The sequence below is a fragment of the Argiope bruennichi genome, chromosome 9, assembly GCF_947563725.1.
Source record: "Argiope bruennichi chromosome 9, qqArgBrue1.1, whole genome shotgun sequence".
Classification (NCBI taxonomy): domain Eukaryota; kingdom Metazoa; phylum Arthropoda; class Arachnida; order Araneae; family Araneidae; genus Argiope; species Argiope bruennichi.
In genome coordinates, this window is record NC_079159.1 from 102,746,217 (window position 1) to 102,764,518 (window position 18,302).

General features: G+C 25.4%; 1 protein-coding gene across 1 annotated transcript in view; it reads left to right on the top strand.

Moving 5' to 3' along the window:
- The window catches only part of LOC129983966 (ubiquitin-like modifier-activating enzyme ATG7), a 32,483-nt gene extending 14,613 nt beyond the window's left edge, over positions 1 to 17,870 (top strand). Inside the window, exons 10-18 of the mRNA XM_056093697.1 lie at positions 1,616 to 1,760; positions 3,888 to 4,046; positions 7,452 to 7,509; positions 8,120 to 8,250; positions 10,715 to 10,876; positions 12,202 to 12,317; positions 13,446 to 13,614; positions 14,881 to 15,000; positions 17,506 to 17,870. Of these exons, the coding sequence (XP_055949672.1) occupies positions 1,616 to 1,760; positions 3,888 to 4,046; positions 7,452 to 7,509; positions 8,120 to 8,250; positions 10,715 to 10,876; positions 12,202 to 12,317; positions 13,446 to 13,614; positions 14,881 to 15,000; positions 17,506 to 17,538 (1,093 nt within the window). The 3' untranslated portion in view covers positions 17,539 to 17,870. The remainder of the gene's footprint in view (positions 1 to 1,615; positions 1,761 to 3,887; positions 4,047 to 7,451; positions 7,510 to 8,119; positions 8,251 to 10,714; positions 10,877 to 12,201; positions 12,318 to 13,445; positions 13,615 to 14,880; positions 15,001 to 17,505) is intronic.
- Positions 17,871 to 18,302: the final 432 nt, after the last annotated feature.

The following is an 18,302-nucleotide window of genomic DNA, read 5'->3' on the forward strand; positions in this document are numbered from 1 at the left end:
TATTAAAGAAACAGCCATCTATAAAATATATGTTACAGAAAAGATTATCTTGTAATTTTCTTAGATGTTGACAGATCCATAGTTTAATCAGTAATGAACAATATTGAGAGACTAATACCAGGTATGACATACAATAAAGGTTATCATTCATTAATGACCTGATTTTTAGAACCTAGTAGATATAGACACAATAGACTGCTAATGCAAGATAGTGAACACAGTAGAGCTTAGGAGGAACTATTACTAGAGTGAGTGGCATGAATGAGCCAGAGTTTCAATCATTGCCAGTTGGGAAATTAATGATTAATTAAAACCAATAACATGCACTAAAACTAAACTATTGTCACTATTTCTTTTAAAAATATTTATGAAGCTATTTGAATATTTTGGTAGTCATCACATATCAGTAGGAAATGATATATTTGTTTTTAAAATAATATAAAAATTGTCATATATCCCCTCCTGCATATAAAAATTGTCAAAAATATTGTTTAAAAAATTCCTAAAGATATTCTTCAGATGGAGAAATTAAGTTTTCTTATGTAACAACCTATGCAAGTTTTTGCACTATAGTTTTGAAAACTGATATCCCCTAAACATTCTAATATACCTTGTAATAAAGGTTTTTTTCTCCCATATCCCCCATGTAAAAATTGTGGACACCTCCTGCTGCTTTACTATACCAACATGACTGTGTCTGATTTTTACCAGTTATTTCATTATGTAATGTTCACTATTTTTTTTCTTTTCTTTTTAATTATTCAATAAGCTTCAATACTAGTTAAGTGTCTTGTAATTGATTTTTCTGATACATGCTACTAAGTTATATCATTGTTAAGCCAACTTTCAACCATCTGTAATGCTTAGATGTTAAGAACCTTGAGTTCAAGCTTCCTCGCAAATTCTTGCAAAGCAGCAACATGGCACTTTTGAGTTTACATACTTACACAATTTTATTGATGTAGTATTTTGCAATTTGAAGTTATCACATTCATTTGCTCTCTGACAGACAAAAGAACTTCTTGTGAATGTATTTCATTCAAAATTTGATAGAAATTTGTAAATTTGATGTAAAGATCATATACTAATTTTCATCCATTTAATTCAAGCATTTTTGAGTTGTTGTGTTCACAGACAATCAGACATAATTCCAAGAATGTGTTTTTAGACTCGGGAAGGACATAAACATGCAGATTCATCAAAATCTGGAGGTTTAACTTTTTGACAATTACAATATTTTATATACTTCATGTAAGAGAAATTGTAAACATGGGAGCAAAACTGAAGGAAAAAAAAAAAAAAAAAAAAAGAAAGAAAGAAATTGCTAACATACATTAAAATTTTCAATTTTTAAAAAAAATGTTGAGATGTTTTGCATGCTCAGAAGATATTATAAGATTTGAATTATTTCCTACCATCCCAGTTCACAATCTTTTTAGATTTATATCTCTTTAGATTATTATTCGATTACTATCCTGTGTCTTTGCATGCTTGATAATAATGTGTGTGGAGAGGATATTGTCATTCATCAATTAAGAATAATTGCCTTCATAGCTTTCTTTAATTTAGCATGTTTTTAAATTTCAGTGATTTTGATTTTTTTTTATCTATATAGATTAGCTGATGCTGCTGTTGACCTTAACTTGAAGCTTATGCATTGGCGCCTTGTTCCTGATCTTGATCTGCAAGTTATCAAATCATCTAGTTGCTTATTATTTGGAGCTGGAACTCTGGGATGCAATGTTGCAAGATGTTTATTGGTAAATCACATTTCAGAGCTCTAAGATTTATGCAAAAACCATTCTAATTTTTCAATCACCTGCAGTTTTCAAATTAAAAATTGCAGCATTACTCATATGTTACCCTTTTTAAGGAACATGAAGGATTATAGAGTAATTTAGGGTGAAGTGTTAATCATGGGAAATCACTTATATATATAAAAAGTAGTTTTGGAGTCTTAGGGGACAGATAAAAAGTGCTCTAAATGATAGGGCAATGTTAAAAAGAGGAACGTAAATAAGCAGTGAAATAGTATTATTTAGAGGCATATATACAGGAAACATTACCGAATGCAAGCATTAAAATTGTATCTTCATCATTTCTATTTTCTTTCAGAATGACGCTGTGCAGATTTTAAGAAATTATAAGCCAGGGAATTTAGAATTTATCTATGATTCATTCATTCATGCCTTCTTTAAAAACTACAATTTATAACTGAATGAGTAATTTCAAATATATTGATCAAATATAATCCCTTTATTAAAGAAAGATATTTCACTTTTCTGATGGGGTTTTGGGGGGCATGTGTGTTAGGTTAAGAATTAAAATTGCAAAAATTTTTTTTAAAAAGTAGTGAGATAAAATATACTTTAAGGAAATTTTTGAATAAAAAATAAATCCTCTTTAAATTGCTACTAAATAAAGCATTTTATTTCTATGTTATTAAAGATAGTTTGCTCAAATTGGAGACATAAAGGTAACTTTTTAACTCAAATTTAATTACAAAGATCCTAGAAATCAATATATATTTATTTAACAAAAGTTTAAAAGTTTTATTTAAAAAACAAACTATCTATTTTTCATGATTTTTTCAGTCATTGGATTAAAGAATTGTTTGTGAATAAAATGATTTTTTTTTAATTGTCCAAATTTTTTTGTGACGCACATTATTCTCTGATATCAGAAAGATAATTAATATACATTAAGTATAGGATAATTAATATGTATTAGTTATAAATCTATGAAGCTAATATGCTTTAATTTCTGTCACAATTTAACGCCTAAAAATATTTGTGTGTGGGTTTCTTTCATGAATAATAAGTTATGCAATAATAAGCTAAGAGATTTAATTAAAAATAAACACAATCAGTATTCTCATCAAAACAGCTAGCTGCCAAAGGTGGCTTTTTACAGATTCCAATATTTTTGACACATTTTATAATTTACAAATGCGCATGCACAATATTCTGATGGGGTTTTGGGGGGAAAATATTAAAAGATTTTACCTTTCCTTATTTTGTTTATTATTATTATTTATTATATATATCTATCTTCATGCTTCAACTTTTATTATTTAAGCAACTCTTGAAGATGATGCATTTTATTGATGAGAAAAACACTGTTTTAACTCTTAGCATTATTTTGTTATCAATAGATAAATTGACTGTGAAACATGTCATGGAATTCTTGCAGATAAATTAATTTCAATTACCATTTTATATTAAATGCTGACATGTGAAATGAATTTTCATTAAGTTTTAATCTGTGCTACCTTTACAATATTCCATAAACTGCGAGTCAATGACTGGATGAAATTTGCTTTTGACAAGGAAATAATACACTGTGTTCTGTAATCACCCATCCCCTTTTTTTTCCTTTTGTTTATTTCGAAGAATAGGTTAAAACATGATTAAACTAATTTTATTAGTTTTCAAAAGGGTTTTTAGTGTAGAATGAGCCCAGTAGGACATTTAAACCTAAACTTTGTTTTGGTTTTATGTGTTAGAATGATTTCATTCCTTAAACCATATTTTTGCATTCCCTGGTACTGGTACCCAGGTTTTGTGCCCTATCTGACCCATTGTAGTTAAGCCATTGATATTATTCAAGTGCAGTGTTATTTTTAGAAGTTAAATGAACCACTCAGGAAGAACTAAAAAAAAAAAAAAATCCATCCTCATGATTGTTGAAAATACAGATTATTTAAATAGAAATAACTTTTTGGTTAAGAACCCTCCTTAATGTTAATAGAAACAAAAAAAAATTATAATGATATAAGTAATTTAATTCCTATGTAATATATTTTGCTAAACTAGATGTATGTAATGAGATGTAGTATTTCTATAAACTTTTTATAAAATGTAATCTATTTGCTTCTATCCTTTTAGGGTTGGGGTGTTCGAAAGATTACTTTTGTTGATAACTCATTTGTATCATTCTCTAATCCTGTGAGACAAACCTTGTTTAAGTTTGAAGATTGTCTGCAAGGTGGCAAGCCAAAAGCAGCAGCAGCTGCTGATGCTCTTAAAAGTATCTTTCCAGGTGTTGTAAGTTAACTTTTTAGTTATAAATAATTTTTGTCATTAATGTCATTTCAGTTCTCATTTTTTTAAAAATTACTTATGCCATTATTTATTTTTTCCCTTTTTCATCTTTTATATCTTTTGTGTACTTATTGGTGATTTATTTGTATTTTGAAAATAACGAAATATAATTTTATTGAATTACTTTCTTAAAACTTTAACATGAAATAATTTTTTTACTACATGAATTTTAAAGGCACAAATTAATGCTGACATTTCTTAATTAATTGAATATTAAAATGTGCATTAATTCAGTGTGTCATTTCTATTGTCGTCATTTAGATAAAAATTTTCAAATATATAAAAAAATAAAAAGAAAAAATTGTAATTTTTTTATATGCACTAGTTGGATTAATTAAAACCTTATCATAATCTCCGCTTAAAATTTTCATTAGGATGCTGTTTCCCAGATTTTTTTTCATGGAGAGGGTTTGAAAAATACAATTTAAAAAAGTTTATCCCTGGAAATAAAAGAATAAGTTTGTTCTTGTACTTTCTGTATTCTTAATAATCTAATCAATTAATCTTTTAATTAATCTTATTTCACTTGTTTACTGTATTATTTCTACTCTGTTACTTATTATTACTCTGTTACTTTACTTATTACTTTATGTAATGACACAGGCGTGTTATAATTCTTAAAAAGAAATGCACCACTCAGACTTCTCTTAAGAAAAATCTATTAAAAATCAAATCAAAATACAACTATCCACCGCCGCAAAAGCTCTTCTCAATCCTATCTATTTAAATAAACACAATAACCCCAACGGCAGCAACGAATCTCGCCAATCGTTTCTGCAGACGTCACTAAAGGCGGCCAAACATCACAATTTAATTTTATGTATTTACTGAATTCTGTTTACTTTCATTGATTCTCTTATTCATTTTATTTCTAAATTTAAACTGTTTTATTTCTTATGATTTTATATTTGTATATCCTTAGGAAAAGGACAAATTGAATTCCAATTGAAGAATTCACAAGTTTAAATAATTGTGGTACTTTATGTTCAGATAGCATTAAAAGGTTAATATTTTGCTTCATGTTGGATAAAACTACTACGATAAAATTTACATTACTTTCTTTGGAATCCAAGGAATGATAAGATTTTTTTATAGTGAATATTAGATTGTGTCAGGCTTGGAATTGAATAATCCATTCTTGCATCACTGCTTATTAAAATTATGTTTGTGGTTATTTGATTCTTGGACTGTTCCAGCTCATCTATGATTTATTGCTTTTCAGTTAAAGAGCACTAATACACAGATATTGTTGAAAATTTATTTAAGCAACTTGATGAAAGGCTAGGTATTTTATAAATGCTGAACTTATTCTGAATTAGATTTTATATGAAATAGAATGTATTAGATTCTATTTCATGTAAACTGATATAGATATTTGTTCATATCTATTCATATAATTCTATTGAGGGAGACTACAACATGTTTTAAAATTGCTTGTTTTCCTATGAAAGGGTATGTATGATTAGTTGTTATAGGCCTGAAATTGAACATTTGCTTGAGACTTCTCTTCACTTTTAATGGATGTCTTTTGTCGAATGCCATCTTTAGGTATTTTAATTGAAGTACATATGCAATGTATACCATATGTGGTGGCTGTGTATTTGAATAAGAGAAAACATTTTCTTTTTTTTGTCTTTAGAATATGAAAAACAATTTGTAGAATTTCTCTCCTCAAATTACAGCATCATGAAATTGTAGCATCTCTAAGGTTAATCGATCTTACAAGTTCTCATATCTCTGTGTTGAAGAGCTACACACTGAGTTCTATCTCATGTATCAATCAAAACTATCACAAGATTATATATTCTAACTAAATTATTTGATACTCCCCCAAAAATAGATTGTGAGAAGGTTTAATAATAAATTATTACAATGCAAAATTATGCAATGTATATTTAATTGCATTGCAATTTTAATTTGAAATTTTTTTTTAAACAGTGAATAAGTATAAACCTATTTGTTTTTATCTTTTTATAAATTTTTGTTGCTTAGTGTAAGTATAATTAATTCCATCTGTCAGGAAATGATTTATACAGTAATATTTTGATTTTTCTTCTTCTTTGAGAAATAATGCAAAATAATAAGACCTTTTATATTACTGGTGGCCCCATTGTATATTATTGCTTGGTCCTCAAAATTCAAAGGGCAGTTGTACTATTGAACAGTTTTCACAACTATGAACTGAAAACTCCAAATTAAATCAATAGTAGGGATGGAGGAAAGAGTTTTATCAGGTTCTGTGAATTGTGGGTTCTAAAATTACTCTGAAATGTAAATAAAATCCCTAAGAAAACAACAATTGAAAATTTTAAACTTTGTAAATGAATATTGTAAAGTTGAACTGCAAATAACAAGTAACTCATATTAGTGTTTTTTAAAGTACATTCAAATCCTAATTACAATCTCATTTTATTTATACTGATTTTTTTATTGATTTGTGGAAAAAATAAAAGCAGCAAATTTTTTAAAATATATTCTACAATCAAGAGGCCCTCTTAATCGAGGCATCAACCATTTTATCTTAAGCATAGTGAGATTGCATATCAAATTTGGTATTCTAAATTCATAGTTGATTTAAAAATGAGTAAAGAAATATACAAAGAGCCATATTGCTTTAATGCTAATTTCTCTTGAAAAATTGTTTCAATTTGAAGAGTATTGATATAAATTGAAGATAAAATGGCCAAATAAAATCATTTTAAAATTAAGAGTTTCAAAGAAATTCATTATATAAGCAAAACAGGTATTTACTGTAGCGATAGCCTAAATTGAATTACAATTGTAATCTATGATATGATTTATGTTAAAGTAATTATTTAAAAGAATATGCAAATTGAAAATTTAATTTGAGAACTAAGAATAGTGCAAAATTGACAATTTATTGATGCTTTTTGAAATTAATAAATTTATGTTTTTTGAAAGTAGCTCTTTTCATTTAATGTTTATTAATTCTATTATTATAATACATTTCTAGAAACACATTTGATTAATTGTGTCTAAAAGTGTTTTTTCTGAATTATATATCTGATTCTTCTAATGTAAATAAAAAATAAAACTTCTAATATGTTGTTAGTTTTTTATAAGATTAATGTAAAAAAAGTATTTGAAAATTATTTTATGTTTATTTTTTATAAATCTTTATTGTGTATTTGTATTGAAGCATGATTAACATTGCTTAAATTACCGAATGTGTTTTGTATTTTTCTAAAAAATTGAATTCTAAAATATTTTTTAATTTAAGAATTTTGAAATTTGTTTTTACTTGAGAATTAATGTTTTTGTATTTTTTTAAATGTTATTGTTAAGAATTTAGTTTTTAATAATAATGATGAATTTTAATTTTTTCAGGAATCTGAAGGTAAAACACTGAGTGTACCTATGCCTGGCCATCCTGTGTCAGAAAACTGTAAGTCATTTATCTTTCTTAGTTGTTCTTAGATAACTTTTGTTTAAAAAATATTTTTAAGGATATTTTTAAAAATTATTAAAAGATGCCACGTCTTTTATTAATTTTATGCTTTTTTTTCCACATCTTTAATCCAAAATTTCTGGTCTATATACCTGGGGTTGGTAAATGTATTAACGAACAAAAAAATTGCATAATTAAATAAGTGTATTTCTTATTAACTAAGTTTAATATTTATTTTTATTACTGTTTTCTTTTTTGGAATAAAAATATTTTAAGGTGATTAGAAAATTTCTGCCAAGTGCCCATTTAATGAGATGGCTGGCCCTGTTTATCAGTATCATGTGATGAACAGGTGTGCTGAAGAAAATTTGCATATCATGTTTCTTCTTATTGTATCTATAATTTTCCACATTTTGATTTCCTTTATCTTGTGTTTGTTATGGGTTGTAGTCATCCATCGTTAGCAATTTTCCAGCATTATATTTCATATATGCCATGCAAAATAGTTTATTTTTTGTTATTGTATATTTAGTGATCAACATGCAAAATTTATATACATCTCATGATTTTTTTTATGCATATCTCTCTGAATTTATTTAATTTATAGTACTGGACCAAGCTCGTGAAGATGTGGCACAAGTAGAACAATTGATAGCAGACCATGATGTCATATTCCTCTTAACAGATACACGAGAAAGTCGTTGGTTGCCAACATTAATTAGTGCTTCAAAAGGAAAGGTAATCTTAAATTTGAAATTTATTTTTACATCTTATTTAAATAAAAATAATTTACTTCTACAGGCATAATTGTTATATGAGGAAGTAGGACTGGACAATGACCAAATTTCATCATCACAATATATCATCCAACACATATCAATATTTTTCGATGTATCCTGATATCATTTTTAATTATAGCTATTATAAATTATAAATAGTATCTCTTAACATATTGTCTGATCAGAACGACTCCAAATAAAAGGAAGTTTCAATTTATATAATAAAAATATTTGTTTTCTTTTGAATAAAAATAATTAGAAAAATAATTGTGTTAAAACCCCTTTAATAAAGTGTGTCAACGCTAAAGTAATGTTCTGCATGTTACAATTTATAACATTGTTTTTTCAGCATAATAATTTTTAAAATTTTATCATTTTTACTACTTACTTAAAAAAATTTCAATTTCTTTCATTCTTCATAAGAAAAAAAGGAAAACGACATCATAATGCCTTTAACAAGTAAAATTAAGTAGTTTTAATAAATCATGGATTCAAAATCTGATGTCTTGAAAAATTAATTTTGTATTTGAATTACATACATTATTCTTATTTTAATAGTATTATTGCTGATTTAACTTAAATATGCACTAGAATTTTAACAATAAATATGTTATATGACTAAAATTAATCATTCAGTTTACTATTTCAAAACTCAAAAAGAGACGAGAAATAGTAATTCCAAAATGACTAAAACATTAATAACAAATATTATGGAGAGTAAATTTATATACAGACGAATGATGTAATGCATTAAAAATTGTGGAAAAGGTCGTGATCATGATCTAATAAAAGAAGAAAAGAATATGCCATTATATATAATAATATCATTAATATAATCTCAATGAAAGAATAACCAACATTCAAATACAATGCAGTGTTTCTGAATATTAAAATTCTAGCTAATTATCTTTTTTTTTCTAAGTATTCTATCAACAGTTTTGCATATTATAAAATTTGAAATGAAATAATAAAATTAAAATAAAACATGAAAAATTGAAATGAAGTAAGTGAATGAAAAAAGGAGTATATAAAAACAGTTAAAAGATTAAAAAATGACCACTAAAATATTTTTATATTAAAAACAGAAAAATAATAATTTCGCAAAAAATTTCTTAAGTCAGTTGAATGCATGAATTTTGCTGATTCAATCTGAATTAATCCTTTTATTTTTGAAGATGAATATTTAGCAATTAAACAAAGAACAATCAACAACCTTCGGACAACCTTGATTATTTTTCCATAATGGTATCATTCAGTTAGGGAAATGAAAACAATTTATTCCAAAATGATATGCTTAAAACAAGTATTTTATATATTAGAATAGGACAGTATTTATAGAAATATTAGCAAATATTCTGTATGTAGATCAATAAGAATGAACTACAAATACTCACCGGTAACGAAATCGAAAACATAAAGTAATTGTGAATATCAATTTATTGTATCGTGATTTATTGTGAGCTGCCAAGCTAAAACGGAAAGATAAGCCCCCTCCTCGCCTTTTTTTTTTTTAATGCGAGCACATTTGAGTGTGAAAATGCAAATTGTGAATAAAATTGTGGGTTCAATTTGAATTAATCTTTTTTGTTTTTTTATTTTATTTCATTATTAAACAAAAGGATAGTCACCAAATTTCTGATAACCGCAATTATTTTTCTGTAATTTTATCATTGTGTTAGGGAACAGAAAACAGTTTATTCCAAAATGACATACTTAAAACAAGTATTTTTATATATTAGAACATGGCAGTATTTACAGAAATATTAACAAAAATTATGTATGAAAGTGAAAGAGAATGAAGAGCAACAAAAATAAACACTTACCATTAACCAAAACAAAATCGAAAACACAACTTAATTGTGAATATCAATTTATTGTATCAAGATTCATTGTGAACTATTTATTATTCATGAACATGATTTCGATAGATCAATATTTTTCGAAACTGGCATCGAAAAAAAAATCGATTTTTATGGATAAATCAGAAAATTGGCACAGCCCCATTAGAATATTTTAAGTAAAATTAATAGTAAATAAAAATAATTTTTTAAATATTATTTTCCAACATTTACTTAAATTGTTTTTCTCCTTAGTACAATTCTGTTTAAGGCTACAATTTTAATGGGACTGTTGATATGTGAAATTTATCAATGTTCAATTTTGTAGTGTTTAAACATTTTTTAGACTCTTTACAAGTATTATTATTAGTCATCTTTCACGACCAGCTGGTTCACCAGTGATATTAATTATATTTAATGCCAGTGAAATCGATTATATATGTATTCATAATTCCGCCAAATTCTCAGACAGAATTCTGAAACAAATTTTTCATTAAAACATAGAACTACTATTTTATATATTTTTTGTTCTTTGCTGTCATTGCCTTTTTCTTATTAACTGGGCTTAAAAAATTTTATTACCAGATAGTTGTCAATGCAGCCCTTGGTTATGACACATTTTTGGTGATGCGCCATGGTTATAGACTGCAAGGCGATAAAGGCTGTGGGGATCAGCCTATTTCTACACTAGAAGATGGGAATGATCTTGGTTGCTACTTCTGTAATGATGTTGTTGCTCCTGGAAACGTAAGTAAACGTAACTTGTTTTTATATTTATTTCAGATGCAAGGTTAAATCTGTTTTTAAAAATATAAAAATTTGCAATCCTGATGTTTCTAAAATGAAACTTATTAGTGAAAACTGGGAAAAATATTTGATAGAAACTTTGATGATAAATGAAAATGAAATGATAAATGAAGAGAAGAAAGTATAGATCAAGAGATAGAGATATAATAGTATTGTATACAAACCAGTTCATTGTATTATAGTTGCCTAAACAGCAAGTGAGAAAGACATGAAAAAATAACATTAACATTTAGGTCTCAGTTTGATAAGAGAATGTTGAATTATGTAATCTTAATATGATTTTATATACAAATTAACATTGTTCATTTTTATATGTTTGCTGAATATTTTAAAATCTGAAAGAAATTATGAAATAAGATAAAATTGATTAAAATATTAATTGAAAGAATTAGATAATAAGTTTGTGACAATAAGAAGAAAGCAAAATGAATAACCTAAAAGTTGACTAAGCACTAGGTGAGTGCATTGCAGATTATCCATACAATAAGACTACTGAGATATTTTATTTTAACGATAAAAAACAAACGAGAAATATGTATTATTATAGCTGATAGTATCTATTGTGGTAGTTCAACTTTAGTCCAATAACTTCAGAGTTTTTCTTCTAGAGTGAGAGACACATCATTGTTTATTTTAAAATAATTTTAATCTGACTACTTTTTATGAAATGTTTTTTCATCTGACAGAACAAATCCTGAAAAAATTTGGTTCTATAGGGCATTTGGTTTGTGAATTTTATTTAAAAATGAATTATTATATTGAGAGGAATATATTATATCTTAAAGCTATTTTTTCATTATCTTAAAAGAACATTTTTTAGCTATTATATTTAAATTGCATTTTGTTATAAGGTTTTTATATTTAGGCTTATAATCATGTTAGATTTATAATTATATTGGTGCATTAATTTTAGCTTTTTTATTATTCTTCCATTTAAAAATAAAATCTGTGTGATATTTAAAGCTTTTAGAAATGGTTTATGCTGATCATAAAGTCTTAAGCTTAAAAGCATATAATTTACATGCAACATATTTCTATTAGTTTTTTTAAAAATAAAATAATAATAAAGATTTTTTGTTACTAAATTTAGCATTTTTATCTTTGTTTTTAAATTTCAGTAATCATTTCTGAAATAATTAGTTTTGGAGCTTAAAGTAATTTTTGAAATAATCTAACTGAAATTTAATGAGATTACTATATTTTTCAATTGATTCTTGAAAAACTCATCATTATTTTTGATTTTGATCATCATTTTCCTTCTCTAGTCTCTAGCTGACAGAACATTAGATCAACAATGTACAGTTACTCGGCCAGGAGTATCTTATATAGCTGCTGGCATTGCTGTAGAGCTTGCAGTGTCCATTCTTCAACATCCCAAGAAGTAACTGTCTTTCATAAATTCCAATTCCATCAATTCTCTACATAAATTTTCAATTTGTGACTGTTTAGTTTCTCAGTTTCACTCTGATTTTAAAAATGTAATACATTTGTAGTCTATGCAGTGAAACATTGCAGGTTTTTAAAAATCAATACATATTTCATCATAGTTTTAATTCTTGTTATTAAATTTAGAACTAAATATCCTCAGAAAGATTACCATTTCTAAAAATATTTCATTTAACAATCAATGGAATTAAAAAATTTCTTTAAATATTTTCTGTAATACATATAATCCCTGAAAAGAGACATTTTTGCATTTGACAAATTTATGAATGGCACAAAACTGTTGAGTGAAATCACATTTTTCTTATAACTATGGTTAAAAATCACAGTCAATTATTGTAAATCTTATTTCTTGAATTTTATAACACAATATCTTTTTAATTTAATTTGCTTAAATTTATCATTTGACAGCATATTATGGAAAACATAAAAAGCAAAAATGTATTTTATTACTACCACTTATAATATGATGTATTATCAAGAGGCTACTGCAAATTATTGTTGTGATGGATTTTCTTAAACAATTTGCCATGGTTACAGAATGTTATGGAACATAACAATCTAAAATTATTAGATAATATTTTAATAAAAATGTAATGTTCTAAACTATTTTTATAAATATCTGATAATGTGTTGTTCAATTTGATACATTCTCCACCTTTAAGATTGATATTTGCTGCCATCAAATCAAAATAATATATACTATATTAAAAGACTTCTGAAATTTTATATACTTTTTTATTTTAAGAATAATTATTGATATTGATTTTGAAAACTAGATCATCTGATACCAAAATGCAATTTAATGTTTTAGTCATGATTTATTTAAGAAGATCTTATTAATAATGTTTTGTCTCCTAATTATATAATATTCCCCATTATAAAATCTATACATAGACTAGGAAATTTGAACAATTGGTGTTTTTGACTTTTATTTAATACTGTATTACCATTGAATGCTATAAACTCACTAATATTTTTATGTGAATTTATTTTTCTAAAATAAACTATTCTTTGAAATAACTTAACATTTACAATTTCAAATAATTTTCTTTAAAACTTGTAGAGCTTTGGCTCCTGCGACTACTTCTGATCCTAGTACTTTGAAATTGAACACTGAATTCTGTACTCCTCTTGGTATTGTTCCACATCAGATTCGGGGGTATTTGGATCGATTTCAAAATAGACTTCTGATCAGTAAATCATTTAAACAGTGTACTGCATGCTCCCCAACGGTAAGTCTAAAAAAAAAAATCATTATAATTTTGTGTAAGTGATGTATAGTCTCTTATCTATTTATTAAAAGGCATGCAAGGAAATCTTGTTTTGAAAAATAAGAGAGGACAAGAAAGATTCATTAATAATTCATTATCATTTGTAAAATTATTTTGTTAATTATTTTTGAAATTATTTAGCTCACTATAGTTAATTTTTCATTAGATTTTATTTGTTGATCTTTTATTTTGAACAAATATATGCATCTAACTTTTTTTTTTTTTCCCATTTGGGGCAATTGCATAATTTTAAATAAGTTTATCATAATTTTTGGCTATTTAAAAGGTTGGGTCTAAAGTGCAAGTTACTAGTGCCAGGGATTCAGTCGCATTAAGGGTTTTTTTTTTTTTTTTTTGTATACTATTGAATTTTTTTGTTTTGATTTGTTTTTGTAAATTTTGTGATTGTGAAATTTTTACTGGATAAACTTTTGTAGTTGTTTGAAAGCTTGTGTTGTCAATACATGCAAGGTTATGCGGCACACGACACTAAAGACATTTGACTATATATAATTAAACATATATAATTAATATATATATAATTAAATATATATAATAAATATATATGTCTTTAATTATATATATTAAACTATATATAATTAAAGACATTTGACTATATATAATTACACTATATAAAATTTTGTCTTATAAATATGCTATATACGAGTTCTGTGAGTAGTTACTATAGATAATTCTTTTGCGTAACTCCAATGAATGCCTTTTTTGCAATTAAAAAGTGAGCATTGCTTAATTTCTATTACAAAAGAGCAGCAGACTTTGCCAAATCTCATAAGAAGAAGGCCATCTTTTGAATGTTTTGAGATATTTATAAAAATTGTTCATGATGTTAAGCATGGTTCCATTTGATAGGAGAATCCCTTCCAAATTGTAAACAGATTAATGATTAATGTAAACAGATTAATATTTTTCATAAATATGTTGGCCATGTTGACAATCTATATCCTAGTGATATTTTGTAAACTATCAAAATAAAATTGTAATCACCCTGATTCAATCAGAATTTAAATAAAGATTCAGAGTTTAGAAATTGTTTTATTTGTTAATATTTATGAATGCTATTTGAAAATTTTTTTTCTTTACTAAGCTAACAAATACTTTGCTTTAATTAAAATAAATAAATTTATGGTGTTTTTTGTGGGTGGGATGCTGTTCTCAAAATAATATTACTTTTCCTGGCCAATCTAATTCTTTTCTTTTTGGGAACAGGTTTTAGATGAATACAAGAAACATGGATTTGATTTTGTCCTGAAAGTCATGAATACATCTGGTTATCTTGAAGAAATCACAGGTCTGAACAAACTCATGGAGAATGTTAACGAAGATGAGGTAATATTGTGTTATATCTCAAATCTCTGCCTTTCTTTCAATGCCATTATATATTATAAATTTTATAAATAATTGTAAAAATAATATTATACAAGAAATTTCAATGAAAATAGTTAATGATGTTTATACAAGCAAAATGTTTATACAAAATTTATTTCGCAGGAAAATTCAATTCACAAGTATCAAAATCAGTAAAGTTTAATATTTTAAAAATAATTAAACTATTGTTTATTCAAGTTTTTTTTTCACTCCTTTCAAATTCATGGAACCATCTAATTTAATGATGGAAGAGAGATGATGAAGAGTTTCTTGATTCTAAAATTTGAATTATGGTCATTTTTTTTCTGTAATGCTTCCGGAATTTTAGAAACATTTGGTATCCAGAATGAGTTTTTTTTTTTTCCCACAAATGCACCTATGTATCTTTTCCAAGACAAATTTAATTCAGATGGAATTGATTTGAGAATGTCTACTAGAATTATTGATGGTGATTATTAATAAAATTAAATCCTATAAGGAGTTTTTTTTTTTTTTTGCATGTATGTAAATATATTTTTTCAGCAGTTAGTGAATTTGATAGTATTTTTCTACTTATGTATTAGCAATTTTCCTTGGTATATGAGACAATAAACCTAGGAATGAGATAGGATTTTATTTGAAAAACCATTACATTGCGATCAATTGAATAAAACTTTTGTATTTGAAAAAACATTACATTTCGAACAATTGAATAAAACTTTTGTATTTGAAAAACCATTACATTGAGATTAATTGAATAAAACTTTTCTGTTGATATCAGATTTAATTTCCCCTCTGTGATTCTGACTCAGTGATTCTTTCCTAATTCTCAATATATTCCCTGTGTGATTCTTTCCTAATTCTCTATATATTTAGTGTTAATTTGAAAATATAGAGAAGGATTTATCTTCATATTTGCATTGTTTGCTATCTCTCTGTGTTATTGTGGAATTTCAGATAAAATTTTGATTATGATTACTAATGCATATTGTTTTAATTTGTCTTTTGTTTTTGTTATGTCCCTTATTCATTGATCTGGATTATTTTCTTTGAGAATCTTAATAATTTGTGTCTAAATTCTATGTGTAAGTATAATAATAATAATAATAAAATAATCTTTGAAATATAATTTTCTCTTTAAAATCCTTTGAAATTATTGAAAAACTGCCCGTAGAAATTTCTACCATGGAGTTGTCTAGAATATTGAGTGATGTTTTTGTTGATAAGTGTTTTATCTATTTAAAATGTGATTAAAAAACAAAAACAAAAACAAACCAAATAGCACAATCAAATGAATAAAAGTGTCAAATGACTTTTAAATTATTTTTGAATTTTGGCCATTTTTTATATGATTTTGTATTTAAATTTGGTATGTAGTTAATGTTTGGGTAATAAGTGATCAGTAAAGAAATGTTTTCAAACATTTTATATCTATTTTTAATTATAAATTAATGGATATGTTATTTTTTTCCCAGTAACTTTGGAATGTATTGTTATGCATTCTAAAATTTAGTTCTTTCAATGATAATAATTTCATTTCTCTATAATTTTTTATCTGATTTTTTTTCATAAAATATTTTTATAACCCTAATTTTCATTGTTTTACTTCCTGAATTTATGTCTGAATTGTAATGATGTTAAAATACATTTTTGTGTATACTGCTGTAATGAAAAGTTAATTTTTGAAAATAATATAAAACTAAAAACAAACAAACCTGAAAAATTAAACATATAAAGAGAAATTTTTTAACAGTTTTAATAAGACAAAAAATGAATTTTTTGACACTGTTTATTATCTTTGCCATTTTCTTTCTTTGAATTACATGATGTAAAAATTTTACTTGAATGCAATGGGTGTTGCAATCAATGTAAAACATAGGTGAATCAAGCCTAATATCTTATAATTTTATGGTATTTCAAATTAAAAATTCAAATCTTTCCAATTTCCCGCCTTTTTTTTGAAAATTAATCTCATTGTTTAATTCTTTTCTTTAAGTCTTATTTTGAAAGGATAAAAAATGAATGGTTGTAAAATATATATGCACAGGAGAGAATATGAAAAGTCAATATTCAAAATAAACAGCAATTAAATTCCAACTCATGAATCATGAGCAAATGCTCTCTTTTGATATCTTTTAACCATTGTAAAAATATCCTCTCCCCTTTTTTGTATATCCTCTTTTAAAAGTGAATTTAATTTGAATGGTAGTTTTTTGGACAGAACTAAAATATAAAAAAAGGTATTTCTGGATTTGGATATGCGTGAAATCTAAATGTTGACCATTATTGTTCTCTTCTTTCAAAATAAATGTATTATTCTTAAATTCAATTTAACACTTTTAAAAAATCAAATCATAAAAAATCAAATCTAAGAAAAATGATGTTTTCATAATTTGGTTTTTACTATTTTCTTCAAGATAATTTTTCAAAAGAATAATTCTTAAATTTGAATATTATTTTAATTTAAGGATCTTATATTTTTTTTAGGTCCTTGTTTTCAGTGATGATGATGATTTTTAATGCCATAACATAACCCAGTGATATTTAATTCAGCCTTATGGATTGATAACAGTCAGATGGAAAAAGAAATGCCCAGATGATAGGCAGATATTTTATGCACAAAATTGTTTTTTTATTTCACTGCTACTGTACTGCAATATCATTATAAGAATGCAAATTCTTTTCTGATTTGCAATTTTTACAGACTGTGGCACAATAGCAATTGATTGCCAGCAGTATTATAATACACCTGTATTATATTTATTTAATATATATTTTATATATTCTGCTATGCTTTTTGCAAAGCAGCCAATTTGTATAAAATTAATTAAAGATGGCTTTTATTAGCTTAATTAATTTTGTCTTATATGTATCGTTTTTATTTATAATTTTATGTATGTTTTCATTGTAAGGGAAAAAAACATTTGCAATGACAAAAGATTTGGAACAGTTGCAAATGATGAACAAAATGTTGCAGCAGCAAATGCTGAAAAAAGGGTGTTTTTTTTTTTTTTTTTTTTTTTTTTTTTTATCCTCCTCCATCCCAATTTTCTTATTTTTGTTGCTTTAAATATTCTTAGTATACTTTATGTGTGCCTTTGAGAAATAGCATGGCTTCCAAAGATGAGAATATTAAAATATTTAATTATAAGTTAATGTTCCTAACAATATGATTTGAAATAGTTTGTGGGTCATAATGATCAAACAAAATGCACAAAATACAAAATAAATATTTATATAGTAGTAAATATTTATGAGTACCAAATAGAAAATAATATAAATCA